The 21,004-nt window shown below is 35.0% G+C and overlaps 5 protein-coding genes across 16 annotated transcripts in view; 2 read left to right on the plus strand and 3 right to left on the minus strand.

Annotated features, from left to right (window-relative positions):
• The first annotated feature begins 1,287 nt into the window (after positions 1 to 1,287).
• LOC126872006 (excitatory amino acid transporter 1) lies at positions 1,288 to 6,814 on the plus strand. 3 transcript variants are annotated; one of them, XM_050631458.1, is made up of 10 exons: positions 1,288 to 1,593; positions 4,054 to 4,322; positions 4,773 to 4,956; positions 5,025 to 5,067; positions 5,145 to 5,184; positions 5,267 to 5,453; positions 5,525 to 5,758; positions 5,842 to 6,033; positions 6,117 to 6,251; positions 6,331 to 6,814. In XM_050631458.1, exons 2-10 carry the CDS (start codon positions 4,067 to 4,069, stop codon positions 6,476 to 6,478), a joined length of 1,419 nt encoding a protein of 472 aa, XP_050487415.1. In that variant the 5' UTR covers positions 1,288 to 1,593; positions 4,054 to 4,066; the 3' UTR covers positions 6,479 to 6,814. The 3 variants fall into 3 exon arrangements, with proteins under 3 accessions (XP_050487415.1, XP_050487416.1, XP_050487418.1); XM_050631459.1 differs by lacking the exon at positions 1,288 to 1,593 and having other exon boundaries at positions 4,310 to 4,439; XM_050631461.1 differs by lacking the exons at positions 1,288 to 1,593; positions 4,054 to 4,322 and adding an exon at positions 4,337 to 4,421.
• Positions 6,117 to 8,142, minus strand: LOC126872018 (vacuolar protein-sorting-associated protein 25). Of its 2 annotated transcripts, XR_007691803.1 has the most exons (5): positions 7,935 to 8,142; positions 7,678 to 7,823; positions 7,375 to 7,593; positions 7,123 to 7,297; positions 6,117 to 6,263 (listed from the first exon to the last, which is right to left on the minus strand). XR_007691803.1 is itself a non-coding variant. In XM_050631485.1 (4 exons), exons 1-4 carry the CDS (start codon positions 7,982 to 7,984, stop codon positions 7,185 to 7,187), a joined length of 528 nt encoding a protein of 175 aa, XP_050487442.1. In that variant the 5' UTR covers positions 7,985 to 8,142; the 3' UTR covers positions 7,120 to 7,184. The 2 variants fall into 2 exon arrangements, 1 of the variants encoding a protein (XP_050487442.1); XM_050631485.1 differs by lacking the exon at positions 6,117 to 6,263 and having other exon boundaries at positions 7,120 to 7,297.
• A 195-nt stretch (positions 8,143 to 8,337) lies between these two features.
• On the minus strand, positions 8,338 to 9,938 carry LOC126872008 (uncharacterized). Its single transcript, XM_050631466.1, has one exon. The coding sequence runs from the start codon at positions 9,730 to 9,732 to the stop codon at positions 8,449 to 8,451; it is 1,284 nt and encodes a 427-aa protein (XP_050487423.1). The 5' UTR covers positions 9,733 to 9,938; the 3' UTR covers positions 8,338 to 8,448.
• A 194-nt stretch (positions 9,939 to 10,132) lies between these two features.
• On the plus strand, positions 10,133 to 11,821 carry LOC126872017 (NEDD8-conjugating enzyme UBE2F-like). Of its 3 annotated transcripts, XM_050631484.1 has the most exons (6): positions 10,133 to 10,293; positions 10,648 to 10,768; positions 10,854 to 11,015; positions 11,087 to 11,248; positions 11,316 to 11,467; positions 11,593 to 11,821. In XM_050631484.1, exons 2-5 carry the CDS (start codon positions 10,661 to 10,663, stop codon positions 11,430 to 11,432), a joined length of 549 nt encoding a protein of 182 aa, XP_050487441.1. In that variant the 5' UTR covers positions 10,133 to 10,293; positions 10,648 to 10,660; the 3' UTR covers positions 11,433 to 11,467; positions 11,593 to 11,821. The 3 variants fall into 3 exon arrangements, with proteins under 3 accessions (XP_050487441.1, XP_050487439.1, XP_050487440.1); XM_050631482.1 differs by having other exon boundaries at positions 11,316 to 11,821; XM_050631483.1 differs by having other exon boundaries at positions 10,143 to 10,379; positions 11,316 to 11,821.
• LOC126871995 (obscurin) overlaps positions 11,789 to 21,004 on the minus strand; it is a 45,788-nt gene continuing 36,572 nt past the window's right edge. For all 7 annotated transcript variants that reach the window (XM_050631430.1, XM_050631425.1, XM_050631426.1 and 4 more), the window contains 7 exons: positions 19,952 to 20,354; positions 19,301 to 19,484; positions 18,926 to 19,226; positions 18,224 to 18,802; positions 17,642 to 18,066; positions 12,500 to 17,559; positions 11,789 to 12,432 (listed from right to left, as the gene is read on the minus strand). In XM_050631430.1, coding sequence (XP_050487387.1) covers positions 12,186 to 12,432; positions 12,500 to 17,559; positions 17,642 to 18,066; positions 18,224 to 18,802; positions 18,926 to 19,226; positions 19,301 to 19,484; positions 19,952 to 20,354 — 7,199 coding nt within the window. In that variant the 3' untranslated portion in view covers positions 11,789 to 12,185. The remainder of the gene's footprint in view (positions 12,433 to 12,499; positions 17,560 to 17,641; positions 18,067 to 18,223; positions 18,803 to 18,925; positions 19,227 to 19,300; positions 19,485 to 19,951; positions 20,355 to 21,004) is intronic.

Here is a 21,004-nt window from a genome sequence, read left to right on the forward strand (position 1 = left end):
AAAATAATCATTCCTTATGTTTAACAAGAGTGATATAGTGGAAAAGTGTATCTTTAAATGTTAAGTTTTCACCAGTTGCATTGATTTTAATCTAGAATTCCAATATTAATAATTAAGTATCAAATTCTGCATTCATTACATATCTTGCCATACAATTTTTTATATCATTCAGAATTACATATTGCTCTTAGTTTACATATAATGTTATCTAGAAGCTGCTCTCTAATTATATGTATTTCTTGCAACATTTTATCAGTATTTCCGAAAAGTAATTTTTACATCTAAGTATTAAATGATTCACTTATTTTTATTAAATGAAACCTATACTCTTTGTCCATTCTTAAATAAACATTTGTAACAAATACATGCCAGTTTAATTTTATTTTCCTTAAATAATTTTATTCGCGAATATGTGATATGTATTGTAATTATTTGTATCAGAATTAACTTTCAACGAAGAATTATGCAAACCAAGTTGCGTTGATACAAGATACATGTGTTTCTTCATTTGTATTCTTGGGCGACAAAAAGTGAAACAAATTTAGCCGAATATGCGAGAAAGGAGGGGCAGAATAATTAACACAATCACGTGACTGACCTCAATCCAATTATACAAACATCGTCCCTAGCGGTCAAGTAATTCTCACACTAATTTTTGTAAATTTTACATTAATTAAATCATCGTTTATGAACTGACGTATATTGCGTGCTACAGTTCGTTTCACTTTTATTACATAATTTCGTTACCATTTCTAACAAGGAAGCAAGCGATTAGCGAAATCCATCAAGATTAGAAAAAATTAATTTACATTTTTATAATTAAACCAAATAACTAAAAATAATATCTGCGAATCAAATAAAAAAAAGATTGCGCTATAATATGTATAATAATATATTTTTTTTAAATTCAAAATACCAGCGCTATATCATTTTTTCATTAACAGTTTCATCCAAAAATATACGATATGTATTTCGTAATAATTATGGTTTGACTTGTACGTGTGCCAATTACCGAACTGTCTACTATATAAGGTATAACCATTCATTCAAGTTTCGAATGTATGTGTCGATTGAAGCACACGCGGTTTCGCAAACCGCGTGTATGTTTGCGCGCGTGCAACATCGTAGGATCTCCGGCTACATGGTGAAGGTACGTAAGAAAAACGACGAAGAGGGAGGATAGTGTAGTCGGAGTTCGGTGAAAGGGGGCAAAAGGATGCCGAGGCACAGAGAAAGAGAAAAAGATAGAGGGAGAGAGAGAGAGGTGGGATATCAAAAGCAAAGGGTGATGGAGAGGGAAAGAGATAGTTGATTTCTGACGCACACATGGTTGCATCCGTACTATTCCGTACGATACGAAGGGCTCTGTTCTCATGGGCCGGTCGCCGTCGCCGACAGTCCACGAGAACAGAGCGTACCGATAGTACGACGATCGCGCTCGCGGGAAGAACAACATTTCGCGTACTCTAAATCGAAGCGTGATCAGCATCCCGATTAAAAAATTAGCACGCGCGCAACGTGATTCGATCGCATTGCCGCGCACGCAGTTTCTTCTATCGACGACCACAATCGTGAATAGAACTAATTTATCGGGTAAGTCAATTTTTTTTTATAAATACCCAAAGCGAATATTTATAAAATATACGAGATATATCATTCTTAGGGAAATGAAAGCATTCGAGGTTGAAAGCCGTTGTAGTTGAATGACATGGTAGTTTTATAGAAACCTGATAGCGATAATTTAAATTTACTTTTTTGACAGTGATATAGGAGGTAAACGTCTAAACAATGTGACAGGAATCAAAGGGTAAATAAAGTCGTGTCTCGTTGCGCTCATCTTTGCCCCGACTGTAATTATGATCTACATAACACTTACGACTTTTCTCATTGCGTATCGTTAGATATATCTATTGTGCTAGTAAAAAGAGTCGAATGATTTGATACAATGCGCATCTTGTCTCCACAATAGTTAATCCACGTACACAATAGAGAAATAGAAATTGAACGCGCAAAAATATGGCCGGAAAAAGTTTGATTTCGGCATTGTTTTAAAATGTATTGTATATCGAGAAAGGTATATGTATCTTTAAACAGTTATAAACCAAGGAAAACTGTGCCTTTATAAAAGTCTGCAAAAAGCTAAAAAAGAAATTCTTTAGTCATTACTATCTTGAAATGACAAACAAACACTTGAAATTACGATTTTCCACGCATGTAATTTTTTCTTTTCTTCTAGACATGTGACACCAGTGTTATCTGTGCATTGAATATCTTTATTTAGACTTACTCATAGATACGCGCTTCGCACAGTAAATCCATAATTACCATGCTTCTTTGTTCATTTGATGAATAATATATCAAGTGTGTTTCAAATTTTTAGAACACCGCGCGTTCTTCATCGTACGGTTACTATCGCCATGTGCGGTTCAAACAAGAATGGCACGTGTATTTGGTTCCTATCGTCTACTTTCATTTGCCCTCGCCCGGAGCGCATATAAATCGAATCTTCTATCTTGCTTAATAATTATGTCAACACGAGATCAATTTCGGTTACGTCTCTCTTATTTTTCTTTTTCCCTTTTTCATATTCGTGAAATCAGTGTGAAAACTTCCACCGCGCATGAAGAAAAATAATGACAAATTTTTCTGCAGTATACAATTTTATTAGTGGATGGAACGTAAAGGCAGATTTCCAGGACAGTTTAAACCGGTTAATACCAGTTTCTGCGAGATATACATACATACATATATGTATACATAGCACGATGACGAGAAAATTTGTAGTTTTAATTTATATTTTTATTCATTAATTAATTTTATCAGTTTAATATTAATTGATCGAAGATTCCTGATAAAAACATGTATGCATCTTTTATAATAAATTTGGATAGATTTAATTACGCCATACCGTTTTTTATGATAAGAATATTTGATACCGGATGCTGCGGAATTAGGGAATAAACATGAACTTAACACCATGTACTGTAGGGTTAATTGGTGCTGTCAGATGATGGGTATGCTTGCACGATGGGTGTCGCGGGCAATATTTAAATGAACAATTAACATTTATAAATATTTCATATCGTTTGTGTTATATAATAAGTTATATTATGCATCATCTAACATGATGATTAGAATGCAGGATCAATGAGTCTTGGAGCACGCCTTGAGGACTGTTTTTCTGTTCACTTTTGTAATTATATGGATAAGTATACGTTTTGTGTGTACATTCCATCTATAGAATATTTTGCTAGACTTACGATCAAGAACATGTTACAAATACCCTGATAATATCGATTTCAATTATTGCTTAATATATTTTATCGATAATAAAAAAGTTTAATGTAACAGAAAGTTATAAAAATATTTTAATTTACTCGAATTAAGTCTGAATGTACACAGCATATAAAATTGAAGATACATAAAACTTATATGTAATTTTAAATAAGCCAAATTATGAATTAAAAAGTTCAAGAAATTGATTATTTGCAACCAACAAAATTGAAGGAAAACGTAAATAAGGTAATTGCATTATAGAACAATACCTGCCGCAAGATAAAAGCGTAATTTATGATAGTATAGTAATAGGGGCACAGACCACTACCATGTTTAGAGACGTTTAGTAATATAAAATTAATTAGTCTATATTTACCTGCATTAATTGTTCATGAATCTCAACCAACGTTTAAATCTGGAACACTCTATAGTATCTTATATTTATCCATTATTTCACTCCCACATGTCAGTCTTATCACGGTCTTCCACACATGTGCAAATATTTTAATATGTTTACAGTTATAAGAACGACATTACATTTCGACAGGCTGGCATAAAAAGATAGTAGAGTAATTAGGGTGCTATCTCTTTCATACATATACTATATATATAATTATATATATATAACTGTCTGAAGCAATATCTTATTATCATATTACTAGAACGACTCATGTAATATATTTCTGAGAAATGTTATGTTAATTTTAGTCAAGACGCAAATTTACATCGATTCCGCGCTGTATTAAGTAATACTAAAAATATTGTTGCTTTTTTTAGGAAAAAAGACGATATGGCTCATCCAAAAAAATGGAGAAGTTGTATGTCAGAAAACATGCTGACAATGCTTACAGTAGCCGCTGTAGTGGCGGGTACGATTTTCGGTTTCATCTTAAGAAATGTCAGAGACGAACCATGGACAAAGCGCGAAGTTATGTATATTCAATTTCCGGGAGACATATTTCTTCGAATGCTCAAAGCGCTTATATTACCACTAATCATTGCTAGCATCGTTAGCGCAATCGGCGGATTAGATCTTAATTTATCCGGTAATTAAAAAAACATGTGTATACTTTTTGCAGATAATCGTCTGTGACGAATGGATTGCGTGGGTGTACAAACTTGTTTACGTGAAGATGCCTGGTTTGGTAAAACACAGATTACCGGTATTTTCTGGTGTGATTTAGCTTAGTCAGAGAAAAAACAATTCCGATAACAGATGTCCTATCTTTTTAAATTATTAATTTAGAAGCATTAATGACCTAATAATTATATAAGAAAGAACAATAATAGATACTCTCTCTCTCTCTCTCTCTCTCTCGAATCAGCATTTTTCCGTTAATATTCTGTTTTTCGTTGTTTAAACGATTGAAAATGATGATTTGTTATCTCACAGTAACAATTCCAGCATCCACGTTTTGCAAAATACTATTACATATTAATCCTAGTATATCATTAAAGGAACGAAATAAAAATTTTGAAATGTATTTAATTTACAGGAAAGATTGGTATAAGATCAATTTACTATTATGCATCAACGACAATATCTGCTGTAATTCTTGGTATAATTTTGGTCTTAATTATTAGACCTGGAGAATACAGTACACATGGTATGATCGCAAAGGATAATGTAGCGCCAATTAGAGATATTACAACTACAGACACAATATTAGATTTAATCAGGTATAGCAATAAATATTACATTTGTATTACAATAAGTTTCGATTTTTTTTACGAAATTTTATTTTTAGGAATGTGTTTCCGCCGAATCTTGTACAGGCTTGTATTGCTCAGGTATATTAATTTTCCTATAAACATTATTGATTAATATTGTATAATAAAAATTTTAATTAATTAATATTGTGCTTTAGTACCGCACAGTACTGATAGAGCCCAAAAATAAAACAGGGGGTAAATATTACATTTAAATTAAATTTGTTTATAATTGTGATTATATTAATGTATTTTATAAACAATTTAATATTTTTTCCAGTAAACAACATACAAGATTGGGACATAAGTCATAAATATGGAGATGGTATGAATACTTTGGGGTTGGTTGTATTTGGAATTGTGTTAGGAATAGCTCTTAGTAAAATGGGTGAACAAGGAAAAATTCTCTTATCTTTTTTTGACGCTTTATCTGAAGCAACAATGCTTATTACTAAATGGGTCATATGGTAAGCAAATGACATAACAAATTATTTATTTAATTAATTTAAGTCATGCAAAAAGTTTTATTTTTTTATAGGACATCCCCAATTGGTGTGTTCTTTCTTGTTACTTCAAAGCTTTTAGAAATTCAGGATATTGGTGCTATTGCTGGACAATTAAGTTTATATTTCATTACAGTATTATTAGGTTTGATTATCCATGGTTGTGTAACACTTTCTGTTATATTCTTCATTTGCACAAAGCAGTTGCCATTTAAACTCATAGGCAAGATGACTCAAGTTTTAGCTACAGCATTTGGTACCTCATCAAGGTGAATTATATGAATTAATTCATTCTAGAAAACGTGTCAGTAAAAGTTTGGGATTTATAAATAATTTATTTCTGTGAATACAGCACTGCCACATTGCCAGTAACAATACAGTGTTTGGATAATATAGGTGTAGACCAGAGAATTACAAGATTTGTTGTTCCAATTGGTGCTACCATTAATATGGATGGGACTGCATTATACGAAGCTGTTGCTGCAATTTTTATAGCTCAAGTCAGGAGAATTCCATTGACTCTCGGCAATGTTATTGGTGTTAGGTAATTGTTGAATTAAATGAATTGAACTTTGAAACTTAAGCTTAAAATCTTAACAACTTTGATGGTTTGATATACTTTTGTAGTATAACAGCAACTGCAGCCAGCATTGGAGCTGCTGGCATTCCACAAGCTGGTCTTGTTACAATGGTTATGGTGTTAGATACTGTAGGATTGCCTGCTGAAGATGTAACACTTATCATTGCAGTAGATTGGCTCCTGTGAGTTATCCCCTTTGGCATAATTATTAATCAAATTAAAATTTTTTACATTTTAAATAATTGTTAAATTCGCCTATAGGGATCGTTTCCGAACCACAATAAACGTCATATGCGATGCACTCGGAGCTTGTGTTATTGAACATTTAAGTAAAAAAGATCTTGAAGCAAGTGCAAATCTTCAGGAGGAAACAATCGAATTAGCCAGAGTGAGGAAAGCAGATGCATAATTTTTTAGTTTTCTTGTTACAAATTCGCCATGATATTATATGAACACAATTTTACTGTGTTCATAATATTTTTTATATACTTTATAGTCAATAATTTGTACTAATGTATATTCATGTTGACTCTAATTTTAATTTATATGATAATCTACACATAATTATGTAATTACAAAGTATTTTAATCACAAGAATGCTGTTAGATACTTAAAAAGATTGTTACTGTTGCATACTTAACAAAAAAAAGTGATCGAGTATTAATGTACTTTAAAAGATCAAACCTTGATTTATTTATGTTCATAAATGTATTAAAAATACATAGTTTTTCTTATTTAAAAAAAATATTTTATTGCAATTACTCTTCTATGTGAAATATTATATATTCCATTATATTAAAACATTCCACAGATTTATAGAATACAACTAATATAAAAATTATATTTAATACTGCTTCACTTCTGTACATACATAATATTTATTAATTTAGATTTTATTAATATAATCTTAGGAATAATTTCTTCTAATCATATTTGAAAATATACATTATGAATTCTTTCTATAGTTTCATGTTCTTAAATTATATGAATTCCTTTAAAATTTGTTTAATTATATCTTTAAAAATGATTGTTTAATCATAAACATATATATACCTTGAAAATAGCGAAGATTTGTATTTACATTTACAAAGCAATTCTTTTGTACAATTATGTGTCTAAAAGAACTTAACACCTTGATTATCATCAAATAAAATTAATTCTGCTTTCTTATTTCCTTCCAGTGTTTTAAGTGCTCTGATTAATACTTCTGTATCAAGTCCATAAAATTCTAAAAACAGGAAGCATTTGTTTTACATCATAATTTTTCTTATCTTCCTGAAATACAACTTTTATAAAAGTACATACCCTGATTTGTTGTATCTTCTCCTTGTGTTAACTCAAATAAAGTACATACGGAACCGACAAATCCATTCTCTTGTGCCCAGTTATAAATAATTTCACCCCATTCTTCCAAAGTATGCCAATAAATTAGCCATCTTTGTCTTGTCTTATCTAATGGGCTTGCATTCCCTGATCTTGCTAATTCTTCCAATACCAATAAGATAGCCTCTGATGGTAATTTGCCTGTTTCATATATTAAGGAATAAATTTGTAGGCAAGTAATGAGTTTATCATTTTACTCAATCATTGTTATTGTAAAAAGGATACGATTAATTGCAGTATTATTAAATAACGGGCTTGAATGCACTTCTCTTATATCTATAATAGACTGTTTTGTTATACGATAGTATTCTAGGATTAAGCTTTTCCATGCTGCTAATTGTTTAGCTCTAGTATCTGAATGAGGCTGAAGTCTGAAAGTTTTCATCAAATATTTAAATATATAGAATGTCAGAAGCTATGCTTATGTATGTACATAAATCATAGTTTAAAATAGATGATCAACATAACCTATTAATACTTACGTAAAAAAAGGAGGAAAACTGTATTGCCATGGCCATTCAATTTCTGCCATTATTATTAATATATCAAAAAATTTATGTGAATCACACGATGATACAAGTAGTTATACCTCCGAAATATTCTTCATAACAAAAAAGGATACTTCTGAAAATTCTAACAATAGGAACAAGTATTTCTGAATATGTCATCTACAATTACAATATACGCGAATGCGGCTGGGTGGTTGATTGGCTATCTTATCACTCTGAAATTGTTTTCTTAGAATCAAAACTATATTGCAAGAAAAATTAATCAGTTATAAAACTAAAAAAGTAAATGTGAAGAAAACAAAAGCTAATTAATGAAGTTATCAAAATATTTTAATAACATTTCTAAAATGATAACTTTTCTTTAAAAAAATGCTCGTTTTACAAATAGTATTATACATTTATTTAACAATAAATTCATACAAACAATGATGTAAACATATCAAATTAAGTATAAAATACATCCTATAATATCAATTACAAATTTAACCTAGAAATATCGATTACTGTAGCTATTTAAATTTTCATAAATGATTATGTATTGGTTTTGGTAATATATTCCTTCATTTTCAAAATCTCTGTATGGTCTTAAACTAGAAAATGGATTCTGTTCAAAATATGTATACTTTACATGATTGTTTAAAACTTCATTGAGTCTGATTTGTTCTTTTTCTGCTTCTGTTGAAGTATAAGATGTTAGAATCAATGGGCAATTTTGTTCAGCTACTATCTCTAAAGATTGTCTCCATGAATAGTTTTCAGATCTAAAATCTTCACATTCATGTATTCCTGCATTATATCCAACAATAAAATCTGGTTTCACATATGAATCATCATTTGTATAATTCTCATAAAGCATACTACATATTTGAATTAAAAGTTGTTTATTATCATATTGACAATCCTTACACAGATTCACTGATACGGAATCTATAGATAATTCAGGTCCTATTAGAAAAATTTGTACTGTTGTAATGCATGGTAACCAGTGTAAGAGAATTTCCCAAAGTTCTATACTATCAATGTCTATCATATTGGCTGCAATAATATGAACAATGAAACTATTACCATTTAAAAGATATCGCAATTTTTGCATTGCGTAAAGAAATGTTAAAGGTCGTGAAAGATATTCTGAATTAATCATTGTTTCCTCTACTATTGACATATGTGAATTCTTCCATGGTTCAATGTAAGAATCTATAAAATCTTTCATGTTTTTTGGTAAATTTACATGATTTATATGATATGGTATTCTCATTTTTGGTATCTTTCTCTCATGTGTTATTGAGATTACATCTAAATTAAAACATAACTTTATCAGATCACAATATCTTTTATGTACAATATCATCTTTGTGCTTTGTGCAAAAACTAGTATTTGGACAATTAGGGCAATCTTCAAGAACTCTTATATTTTGATCATGACACACAACACATAATCTAAGAAATTTGAACATTTGCTCTTCATAATGCTCTAATTTTCTACCAACCTTTATTGCTACTAGTAACATGAAATTCATTTTCATTTGAGTCCAAGCTTTTATATCAACATTCTGTTGAATATTTAAAAAGGTTGATAGTTGATTGTCCTTTAAAATATTGCATATTGCGTTGCATAAATCTTTATGTTGCGACCAATGCATTTTTTGGTGTTCCTTGGAACAATAAGAGATCATAGTGCAATTACCACATCTTTTTAAAGAGATTTTTCCCCCAAATTTTTTACAAACGTGGCATGCATTTGCATAAAAGAAATAGTTATATTTAGGTAACATTTTATGTATAAAATTTTGTATAAAAATGTACAAATACAAAGGTATGTATGTAATATAAAATCTTCAATTATAAAAATTGTTTTCTTTCTCCGTATTGAGTGGCGATGCATACGATTAAGTATCATTTTACATAAAATTTTTCTTGATTGTTCAATCATCGTGTACGTTTCACATTTTATATAAAAGATTATATAAGATCTATTATATTTAGGTAGATTATGAACGCTATACACTGCAAATATTTGTAAATAAATAAAAACTTCACTAATAATTTATATTTTATATATATCTGTTTCAATAAAAGCAAAAATCTTTTCAATAAAAGTTGTCCATAAAACAACAATTAGATCTTGCTATATTATAAACAAACTTCCGACATAAAACCAAAAACAGTATTGCCATCTACAGTACAATATTTAGACTTTGAGTACGCTTAAATATTTACCGTTTGCTTTTAAATGTTTGATAGTGAGAGAGTTTTGAGATGAAAATTAACAAAATGCAGATCCACTGAGTTAATTATAAACGTATATTACCATATTGCCATATTTATAGTCTAAGGTACAGTTTAATAAAACCAACTAAAGAACTCTATTCGATAGTTCTAACCTTGAAATCGTGTTGTTCCATAATAAATGTCATAAGCGGTATTTGACAATATAACTTTTTAATCTTATATGAAAAATATTCTGGATATAATATGTCGTAAAGTGACAAATTAACAGCCTTTGAAACTACTAAATATTTATTTGTCTTTGATATTTATCAAAATGGGGTTATCAAATAAATACGAATAATGCCTCAATTGTTCTTAAATGATTAATGGAATTGTCACTGTGTTGGATTGTGTTTTTCTTAATTCTTTTTCCAATTTTTAGTACGTTTCATCGTTTGTGAAATTATTATTCCTTTCAGAATTGTTAAAAATATGATTACCTTGAGAGGAAAATTGAAGAAGGATAGTGATATATCAAACTCAAAAAACAGAGAATATAATAAACGCGTTTCTGTCCGTGATAAGCTATTAATAAAAGAGGTATAATGAGATAAGAATGTATGAAATTGTTTTGAAATTAGGAAAAAAATTATAACTAGCTGTTTTAATTTTTTCATTCATTTAGGTACAAGAAATGCAGCAAACATTACCTAGTACATGTCAGGTGAAATTTCAAGATCCTGATTGTCTACATGAGTTTAGTCTCTTGATTGTTCCTGATGAAGGATATTGGGTTGGAGGTAGATTTCATTTCCAAGTTTATATACCTGAAGAATATAATATGGCTGTAAGTGTATCACCATTAAAACTTATATATAGGTATTTGTGATCAGTCTGATATTAACAAAATTATTTTAGCCACCAAAAGTTAAATGCCTAACAAAATTGTGGCATCCTAATATAAATGAGGATGGTAACGTATGTCTTTCAATTTTAAGGCAGAGTAGTATAGATGAAATGGGATGGGCACCGACTCGTAAACTTAAAGATGTTGTATGGGGTTTGAATTCACTTTTCACAGTAAGTCTTTAAAAATTCTACTTAAAATGTTTCTGTGATTATATTAATTAATCATATCCTTCTGCAGGATCTTCTAAATTTTGATGATCCTTTAAACAGAGAAGCAGCTGATCTATTTGTAAAAGATAAGGAGTCCTTTCGAAATAAGGTTAAGGATTATGTTATGCAATATGCAAAAAGATGATTCAGATCAGTGGGTAATGTTTTAACAGTGACACTGTACGTTTATGGAATTAGCATTTTATTTTGGTGGAAAGTTCGAATTTGATTTAAAAGTGTTTTTTTAATTTGATATCGATTAATTTGTATTTAACTATCATTCAGTACTACTCTTCTTATTCTAGGGAGATTGTTTTGTTTATATTTGAATCTGTTAATTATATGCAGCTTTTGAATGTTATGATATTTCATTGCAGTTAAATTTGTGTAATTAATGGTACAGAGAGTGAGAATGGAGAACATGTCATGTGTACAATATACTTATCCTTTTTATGGAGCATTGTAATGATGAAAGACCATAATTTGTAAATAAAGTCAATATTTAATAATAAAGCTTTCTTTAATTATTTAGCATTTATTGGTGATTTTATTAGAATATAATCATCATTTTTGTACAATTTTAAAGGTTTGTACCTTGATTCGTTAAAACGTGATTTTATCTTACGTTATATTCAAATATCGATCGGTCGATTCTTTCTTACTCATAGATCTTAGGAGTAACGATATGATGGTAATATTTCGTTAAAATAATTAAACGTAACAAATAAATAATAACAAAAAAGAGAACAAGGAAGGAAGATTCTTATATTTCGATACTATCCTCTTCTTTTTTTAGTTGCTTTTCCTTGTTCTTTAAGAAACTGACTAGATGCGTGCATGAAATTTTACAGTCACATAAAGAAAATTGGAAAATCATTGCTTAATAATATCTTATTCGTTAGAACGTGGTGAGCAGCTCTTCTTGTATGCTGGTCGATCTAATGAGTTTTTGAGTGGAACCTAACAGGCTTTCACTTGCCAGGCTTTGGTTCTCAGATGCTATTTTCGACTTCTCTTCGTGGTACTCTTCGTTATACTCTTTCAGTCTGTTACCTAAGAACACTGCTCTCTCGCGTTTCTTAATCATAAATTCCGATAGTTGTAGCCATCTGTGCTCGTGGCATTCTTCTACCAATGGTCTTTTACTAAAATAAAAACAAAACATATAAAAACTCCGATAGATGTAGTAATATTAAAATAGAGAATACAAACCTGGGTGCCCGTTTAAAAACCAACATAAGGAACCTAGTAGCTTCCTGACTTAACTCTTTATACAGATGTTCGAATCTGTATCTCACAAACAGAATATTTTGTCTGGTCTCATCAGGATCCTTGCCACGAAACGGTGAAATACCAGATAGGAGTACATACATTAGTACACCGACCATCCAAACGTCTGTCTGAGGATGAGCCGGTTCCTCATTGTATACCTCGGGTGCTCTATACTCTGGATGACCAGCTTTCGGTACAGTTGTACCCAACTTACTAACGAGTCGAGCAGAACCCATATCAACAAGTTTGACTTGGACCGATCTGACATTAGACATCACTATGTTGTCAGGCTGAATGTCAAGATGACAATATCTTCGCCAGTGAAGGTACTGCAAACCGTCCAGAATTTGGGTCATAGCAACTGCTACGCAATTTTCTGTATATTCATGTCTACTCGAGAAATATGTGAGAATATCAGCTCCCTGAAGCTTTTCCAAGATGAATAGTGCAATCGGAGAACCTTGTGCTTTGTACGCTGCCTCTAACATCGCTATCCTCTCGTGTCTCAACGAACGAAGAGCTTCAAACTCTCTGTTCACTTGCTTTTCTGTTTCCGTATTCAGCTCCAAAATCTTGGCGACTATCACACGGTCTGTACTTTTATCAACACCTTTTACTACAACGGAGAATTGGCCTCTGGAGATCTCAGAGATGAAGCTATACTTGCTTGAAAGATTCGTGTCGGTCGACCACTCGATAGGATGGTCCTCGATGGAGTAATCCATATGTGGCTTGTCTTCATCGAGCATTATTTCTTGACCTGACTCAGTCAGTTCTTGAAGGTGCCTCATAGCTCGAGTAATTTGAACCTTTGGACATCCTGGTAGTCTAGTTTTGATCAGCTTCGATGGGATACCCTTTTCGCTCCAACCGACGCGATTTCGTGCTGCTAAACGGAAGTTATAGGAAGTGTCCGGTGTCAAGTCTCTTATCATGTAAAACTCGTGATCGATGTTCGAGGCTATATCTATCCAATCGACCGAGTCACCTAGTTTGTATTGGAGATTGTAACACAAGACTGGAGAGTTGCCATCGTATCTGGGCTGCTTCCATCGTAGAAGTATTTCTGTGTCTGAGACATCGGAAAGCTCAGGAGAATCAGGACCTAAAGGAACAGCAGCTTCCACTAATCTCGTTCTGACCACAGTCTGTCCGAGGGAGTTCCTGGCGACAATCTTGTAACTACCAATATCGTGTTCCTTCGTTGGATTGAAGCTAAGTATAGATCTGCCGTCTTGGTCCTCGGTGACTTTTACTCTGTTGCTCTCCTGAATCATCATGTCATTCTTGTACCACTGAATCACTGGTTTGGGACTTCCAACAGCTAGACAAGCTAGCTGAGCAGGCATTCCTTCTTCCATGGGTTGAATTTGCGGTTTTTCACGGAAGAATGGTAGATGTCCCTCCTTCTTCGACTCTATCATTGCCTCTGCCTCTGCGTAACTATCCAATCGAGTACCCAATTCGTGTTTCAAGCGTCTCAGAGTGAAGTTATCTGTACCGTATCTACTGATTCTTGCTCGTCTCTCATCGTCGATTTCTTCGTCCATAATATCCGTAAAGCGACGACGTTCTCGTATAATAGGTGTCCTCCAGTCGAAACTTTCTTCGGTGATGGTACGAGAGAATCCAGGACTACGATTGCACGCAACCTTCATGTATTCACGCAAACGCACAGGGAAGTCCGTGTCGCGTAATTGAAGAAGATAGGTATCTGGACCATTTTGATAGTGGCTTTCGCTCTTGATGATTCCAATCTCCGTGTCAATCGGTTCCCTCGTAGCAATCTGGTTCTCCCAAGGTTTAGCCGGAGGTCTCTTTATTGGACTGTATGGTCTTTCCTCGCTGGGCTCTGGAGTGTATTTTTGGCCAGGCGGATAGACCATTCTAGATGGGTGCTCGAAGGCTGTATTCAATTTGCGTCTGCGGAACCACGTGCGGCAGGAAGCGTTGTTATACCAATCGCGATACAGTTTGTAATAGTTCTTCAAGTTCTCCGATGGGATTTTGTACAAATCGAACGGAAGTCTGTCAGCATAGTTCAACCAAGGATGAGCAAGAGCAGCCTTGACATCCATTCTTCTATCAGCGTTGTACATCAGTAGAGAACGAATAAAATCTTTGGCTTCCTCCGAGATGTTCTCCCAACGATCATCGAATTCCCATTTTCCTTCCCGGATCTTCAGCATCGTCTCCCTGTCGTTGTTACCTCTGAATGGCGAAATTCCAGAAAGCAAGATGTATGTGATAATACCAACGGCCCACATATCCGCACTGAAGGACACTCCCTCGTTGTTGGTAACTTCCGGTGCCACGTATTCGGGCATACCATATGTCAAAGTCATTAATTTCGCGTGTGAAATTCTTCTTGCGAGCCCGAAGTCGCAGATCTTCAGGTCGTCACCGCCTGTATGTGAGATCAACAGGTCTCCGAGCGTTAAACCAAGATGAGCAAAATGATTCGAATGCATGTAATCCAATCCCCATAGTAACTGTCTGATATATCCAGCAATATCTGCTTCGGTGTAGTATGCCTGTTTCGTCAAAGTGTCCACTAGCTCACCACCAGCAGCTAGTTCCATGATCAGTGTGACAGATTTATCAGTCTCATAAGCGTCGTGCAGTCTCAGCAATTTCCTATGGTTCAGACTGTTCATTATTTCTATCTCGTTATACATGTATGGCCTAAGTTCTCCCTTTCCATGCATGACTTTGGCTGCGAAATTCTTTCCGGTGCTTCTTTCAACAGCGTGGTAAGTGACACCTTGAGTACCACGGCCAAGCTCGTCACCGAGGTCGTAGAACTCATCGAGAAGCTTATCGTGATGAGGTTTAATATCAGACTTCCTCCTGTACGTTCTGTATCCGTACTCGTGCTCGTTCTCCTCCACGTGCAGCATCACGGAACAGGAAATGGATCCGGCCACGTTTCTTGCGCTCACCGAGTATAAACCTTCATCCTTCACGATGGTATCGCTGATGGTTAAAATAGTAGTGTCTGGTTCGGTGAATTCGATCCGAATTCTGGAAGAGGTAGTAAGAGGTTTCCAGTCCTTGTACCACTTGATCTCTGGGTAGGGTACACCAATAACTTTAGCCATTAGTTGCCCAGTTTTTCTAACCATTACAATAGTTTCCTCCGGTCTCTGAATAAATGTTGGGTATTCGGCAATCTGTAGCCAAACTCTCTGTCTAGCTTCACCATGTTCGTTAGTCGCGACAGCTTCATACATTCCCTCGTCTCTTTCGAGCATCCTATTAATGAATAAAGTGGCTTGTCCATTTCTCGTATAGCTCTGATCATATCTTCCACCAGACTCTATCAATTGGTCGTTGAAATAATAGGTCATCTTGGGTTTTGGATAGCCATAAACGAACCAGAAGAGGTTACAATTGTGATTCTTTACACCATATTGAGTATCATGTTCTTGACGAAGGAATCTAGGTGCTTGAGCGTAATTGTCGTGAGGTGGTCTTTCGATGTCGAAGTCCTTAGGGAAGTAAGGACTGGTCTCCGGACGGAAGTCGATGCCAGGAGGCAAGTAAGGGAAGAATTTCGGTGGATCTGGCTCCAATTTCGCGCGATACGTTTGCGCATACGGTGAAGGATCGCTGATTCCGTATTTGTTCTCTACACGGATACGGAATTTGTAATCTCTGAAGGGTTCAAGGTTACGGATGTCACACACGCAGCTACGAATACCTGTGCGGACAGTGAACCAATCACCATCCGGAAGTTCGCACATTTCTATTTGATACGTCACTGGAATGCGAGGTCCAATGGGGATGGATGGTTTCCAAGAGAGTGTCAGATGGCGATCCATCATTCTGCTGATAATTGGACGATCGGCCAAAGGTAATGGAACGCCAGACTTGCGGTACTTGTCGAAATCTGCATATTGATCTCCTAGAGCTTTCTTTGGTCGTGGCTCCAATGATTCGTAAATTAAGTCCGCGGTGCAAGAATCTTCGCCATGAGGGTTTGATATTTTTAACATATATTTTCCCGCATCTAATTCGTCAGCATTGTTTATAATTAAACGCAACAAGCTACCTTCTTGGTTCATCCTGATCCTATCGGTTTGCCACATTTTGTTACCATTGTGGAACCATTGGAATTCAGGTTCTGGGATACCTGTGACGCAGGCTGTAAATTTGGCTGCCATTCCTTTATAATATTCACAATCACCAATTTTTTTCAAGAACGATGGTGGCTCAGCCTTCTGTATCTTCTCAATTGTATCAACCACTCTCAAATTCGCTACACACTCAGCTTCACCACCCTTGTTCACTGCTTTGCACTTGTACGTTCCGGCGTCATCATAGGTACAATCTTTCACGTACAAACAGCAAACATCTCCGTCACGTTTGATCTTGTATTTATCGTCATCATTTAAGATCGGTCTGTCATTGAAGTACCATGTAATATCCGGTCGTGGTACGCCGGTGATGCGAGCTAGGAATTTGGCATCGAACGAAGGCAATTGTTGTAGATCCTTGAACTTCTGCAAGAAGTTTGGTGGTTGGAAGATCTTCCTGATGTTAGCTGTGGATTTCGTGGAGTCTTCACCGAGTGGATTCGATATACGACATTCGTATACACCAGCATCTCCGGACTCGCAAGGGTTCATCTCCAGTTCTGTCTTCTTTCCATCGCAAGTCACAGTTAATCGATCGGATGGCTGCAGAGGAGCACCGTCCTTGGACCAGCTGACTTCTGGCACGGGATTGCCAGTGAAAGAAACAGATAAGTTTAATGGTTGACCTTCCTCGACGTAGACGTCTCGCATTGGATTCACAAATCCAGGTTTCTCTTCTGGTTGATCGGATAGAAGTTTTCCAAGAACGCTGATCGTTCCTGTACAAGATGAAGTGCCTTCTGTGTTGCTTGCAATCACTGTGTATTCTCCCGCGTCTTCTGGCGTTACTTTGTCTATGATCAACGCCTGAGTTCCATCTGGCAGATCAACAGCCTTTATATGCTTTCCATCAGGTATGAGCTGAAAACACAAAGTTGATGAAAGTAAGGGAAAAGCATTCTTAAATTTTCAAGATTTGAAGAATTCATGATGATTTACGAACCTCATCGCCGTTCTTCAGCCACTGAAGCTGTGGTGTTGGTTTGCCTAGTAGTTTGACTATCATTTTCGCCGGGAAGCCTTGCACGACATTCAGTGGTTGAAGCGTGGTTATGAATTCTGGTCGTTTCTCTTTCTCTTCGATCTCTACTTTGGCGGAGCCAGTAATTTCACCGAGCGAATTAGAGACAGTCATCGAGTATACGCCAGCGTCTTCCGGACGAACATAGTCGATCCTTAAACCGATAATACCGTTTGGTTCGTTCATGAAGTATATCTCTTTCGATTGCCGTAGTGGTATGCCGTCTTTGAACCATTGAACTTGTGGATTCGGGAAAGCAACCACTTGGGCTTCCAGTTTCAGTGGTTGTCCTACGATAGCCTTGGCATCTTCTAATGGTTTCGAGAAAGATGGTTTTCTCCTTGCAGCTGAAATTATATTTATTATTATTATCATTCCTAATTTCATTTCCTCATCAATATTTAATATAAAGGAATTTCCAAAAGAATTAATTATGAATTTAATTATTTAACTTTGAATTAATCCCTAATTTGATTTTTCACCTAATCGTAAAACGTCACTCACGTTTAATAGCCACGGCACACAACGAAGACTGTTCGCCAGTAGAATTGGACATCACGAGTTTATAAGCTCCACAGTCTGTCGGTTTCACGCAATCGATCGTCAATTTGGTGCTACCATCCGGAAGTGTCTCAATCTTCATGTGTTCATCGGGAACGATCTTCTCTCCATCTTTATACCAACCTACATCAGGTACAGGGCTACCATCGATCTTCGCTTTAAGCTCCAGACAATCACCCTCGTCCACTTCTTTTGTTTTAGGCAGAAGATGAATAAAGCTAGGAGAGATCAATTGCATCGTCAAATTACAACCAGTTTGTGCGCATCCATCGACGTTGGTAGCCCGGCATTTGATCTTTCCAACATCGTCTATAGAAAATGTCGCGATGGAATAAGTGCTGTCCACGATGCCATCTACGTGTGTAGTAATTTTGTGTCGATCATCTTCTTTGATCACTTCACCATCTTTTAGCCAGGTTAGCTTTGGCTTGGGGACACCGGTTACGCGAACTTTCAGTTCTAAATCTGTGCGATCTTTGCACTCTATATTGGCCAAATTCTTGAGGAAGGTTGGTGCCTCGGCTGAAAATCGAATTGTATAATTAAAAATTCTTTCTCCCGACACAATGGCGAAGATAATCTTTTCGAACAGTTAACATAGAACAGTAGCCAACAGTATATACATAGATAAATTTGTATACTCACTGTGTGGAGTTAGGGTTGCTTGTCCAGTCGCTTCACCCAGATAATTCTTAGCTGTAAGATGATAAGTTCCCTTGTCTTCGACTTCCACGTCTTTAATGATAAGTTTGAACTTGTTGTTCCTCCTATCCTCCTCGAAATCGTATTTATCTCCTTTCTCCAGGACTGTACCATCCTTGGTCCACGTGATATCAGGTTTTGGATTTCCTTTAACGATGGCCTCCCATGTAAATGAGTCTCCAACGGACGCGACAACGTCTTTCAATTCTTCAATTTCAGGATGCAGAAGGAGATGTAAGAAAGCCTGATTACAGAAACAAATATTTATATATCTTCAGCTAAAACGAGTCTTCTTTATGATGTTGAATTTATACTAACGCTAGCTTCAGCTTCGCCGTATTTGTTCTTCAGTTTCAGCGTGTATTCTCCAGTGTCTTCTTTCGAGCATTTTGGCACGCTCAAAGTGACTGTAGTACTGGTTAGATTGTCATTTGCTGGCTTGTTCTGCGTGGTGAACTTTAGTCGCATGTCGTCATGTGGGATTTCTTCACCCTTGAAGTACCTTTTTAAACGAATGACATGAATTTATAAAAAGTTATATGGCTGTTTGATGGAATGTGGTAATGAAGTCTTAATAGTAGGAATTGCATGCTTCTAACATTATAATATATCATGACATGTACTCATAAAGGTCTGAAAATTCGTCACAATATTTTCTGAATAAATACTCATGTTTCTATATTTATTTCATTTTTTGGGACAAAGTGCATTTATGTTATGTGTTCTTTGAATTTATTATTTAATATAGTGTCGCTAAAGATAATTTATGACTTATAATCAATGACGTACCCAATATCCCAATTGTGAAGCAATAGCAAAGGAAATAGGGATAAAATAAGTAGTATTACAAATAGTACTGATAAATAACGTATGAATAGTACCGTGAATAACACTAACAAATCACAGATAATATTTAAAGAACCAATACAAAAGTTTAAAAACTGTTAAAAGATCAATGATGAAATATACCATGTTGTGTCAGCAACAGGATCAGCAGTGAACGTAGCCTGAAACTGTCCGGTCTTTCCTTTGGCCACATCCACGTCATTCAAAGGTTCGGTAAACTTGGGTCTTCGAAGTTCGTCCACAGTTTCAACAGTCAAATATCCTTCGACCATAACTTCGCCTAGTTTGTTCGTGAACGTGCATGTGTACACTCCTTCGTCTTCGAGAATGGCCTTTTGAAGTTCCAAAGTAAAAAGTTCTCCAGCACTGGTGATTCTGATGCGTTCTCCGCTTCGAAGAGGTTTCCCATTCTTGAACCATTTTCCATCGGCCCTTGGTAAACTCGTCGCTCTGATACTGAACACGACCGTCTGGGTTTCGTAGATCGTTTTATCGCTGAGGGTCGCTTCGATGATGTGAGGAGGCGCTAATTGGGAAATACCAAGATTAGAATGCTTTTCGCCAGCAATTGAAGACTAGATTCTGGATGGTCAGATCTAAAAGTTCGTTTTCGTTTTTGCCGTGCATCTAGTGCGTCCTTGCGTTTGCGCCACGTGCTGCATTGTTATTTTATACATTTTTAAATCTAAAATACCAGACAATTTTTTGTATTAATTAAATTAATTTTTATTTTAATTTAATTTAATTAATTTAATTTTGTTGTATTTATAATTTGAAATTGTCTAGTACTTTTTCTAATTGCTTACCTTGATGAAAACGAAAAGTACCCAATTCCAGCCAAGTTCGACTGATTATTCTTGCACTGTATAAGCGGTAAGTGTCTGGACTGAGTATAGAAGCGCCGACAAAATTTAATGCTTCCTTTTGTATCATAATTTTAGTGCAACGAAGAATATAAACGGTAAAATGAAACAATAAAAAATAATATCAAATGATTCTCGAGAAGGATTAAACTTTGTTACGCGCTTCGTCAGGTGTTCACATGCAAAGGCAACATACATATGATGATTCGATATGATTAACACAAAGCTTGAAAGAGATTACACAGAGACAAACAAGGAAAACACAGGAACAATGCTGGAAGCGTGTAAAAAGAATGCCAGAAGAACGCTGCGA

The sequence above is a fragment of the Bombus huntii genome, chromosome 12 (genome assembly GCF_024542735.1).
Source record: "Bombus huntii isolate Logan2020A chromosome 12, iyBomHunt1.1, whole genome shotgun sequence".
NCBI lineage: Eukaryota > Metazoa > Arthropoda > Insecta > Hymenoptera > Apidae > Bombus > Bombus huntii.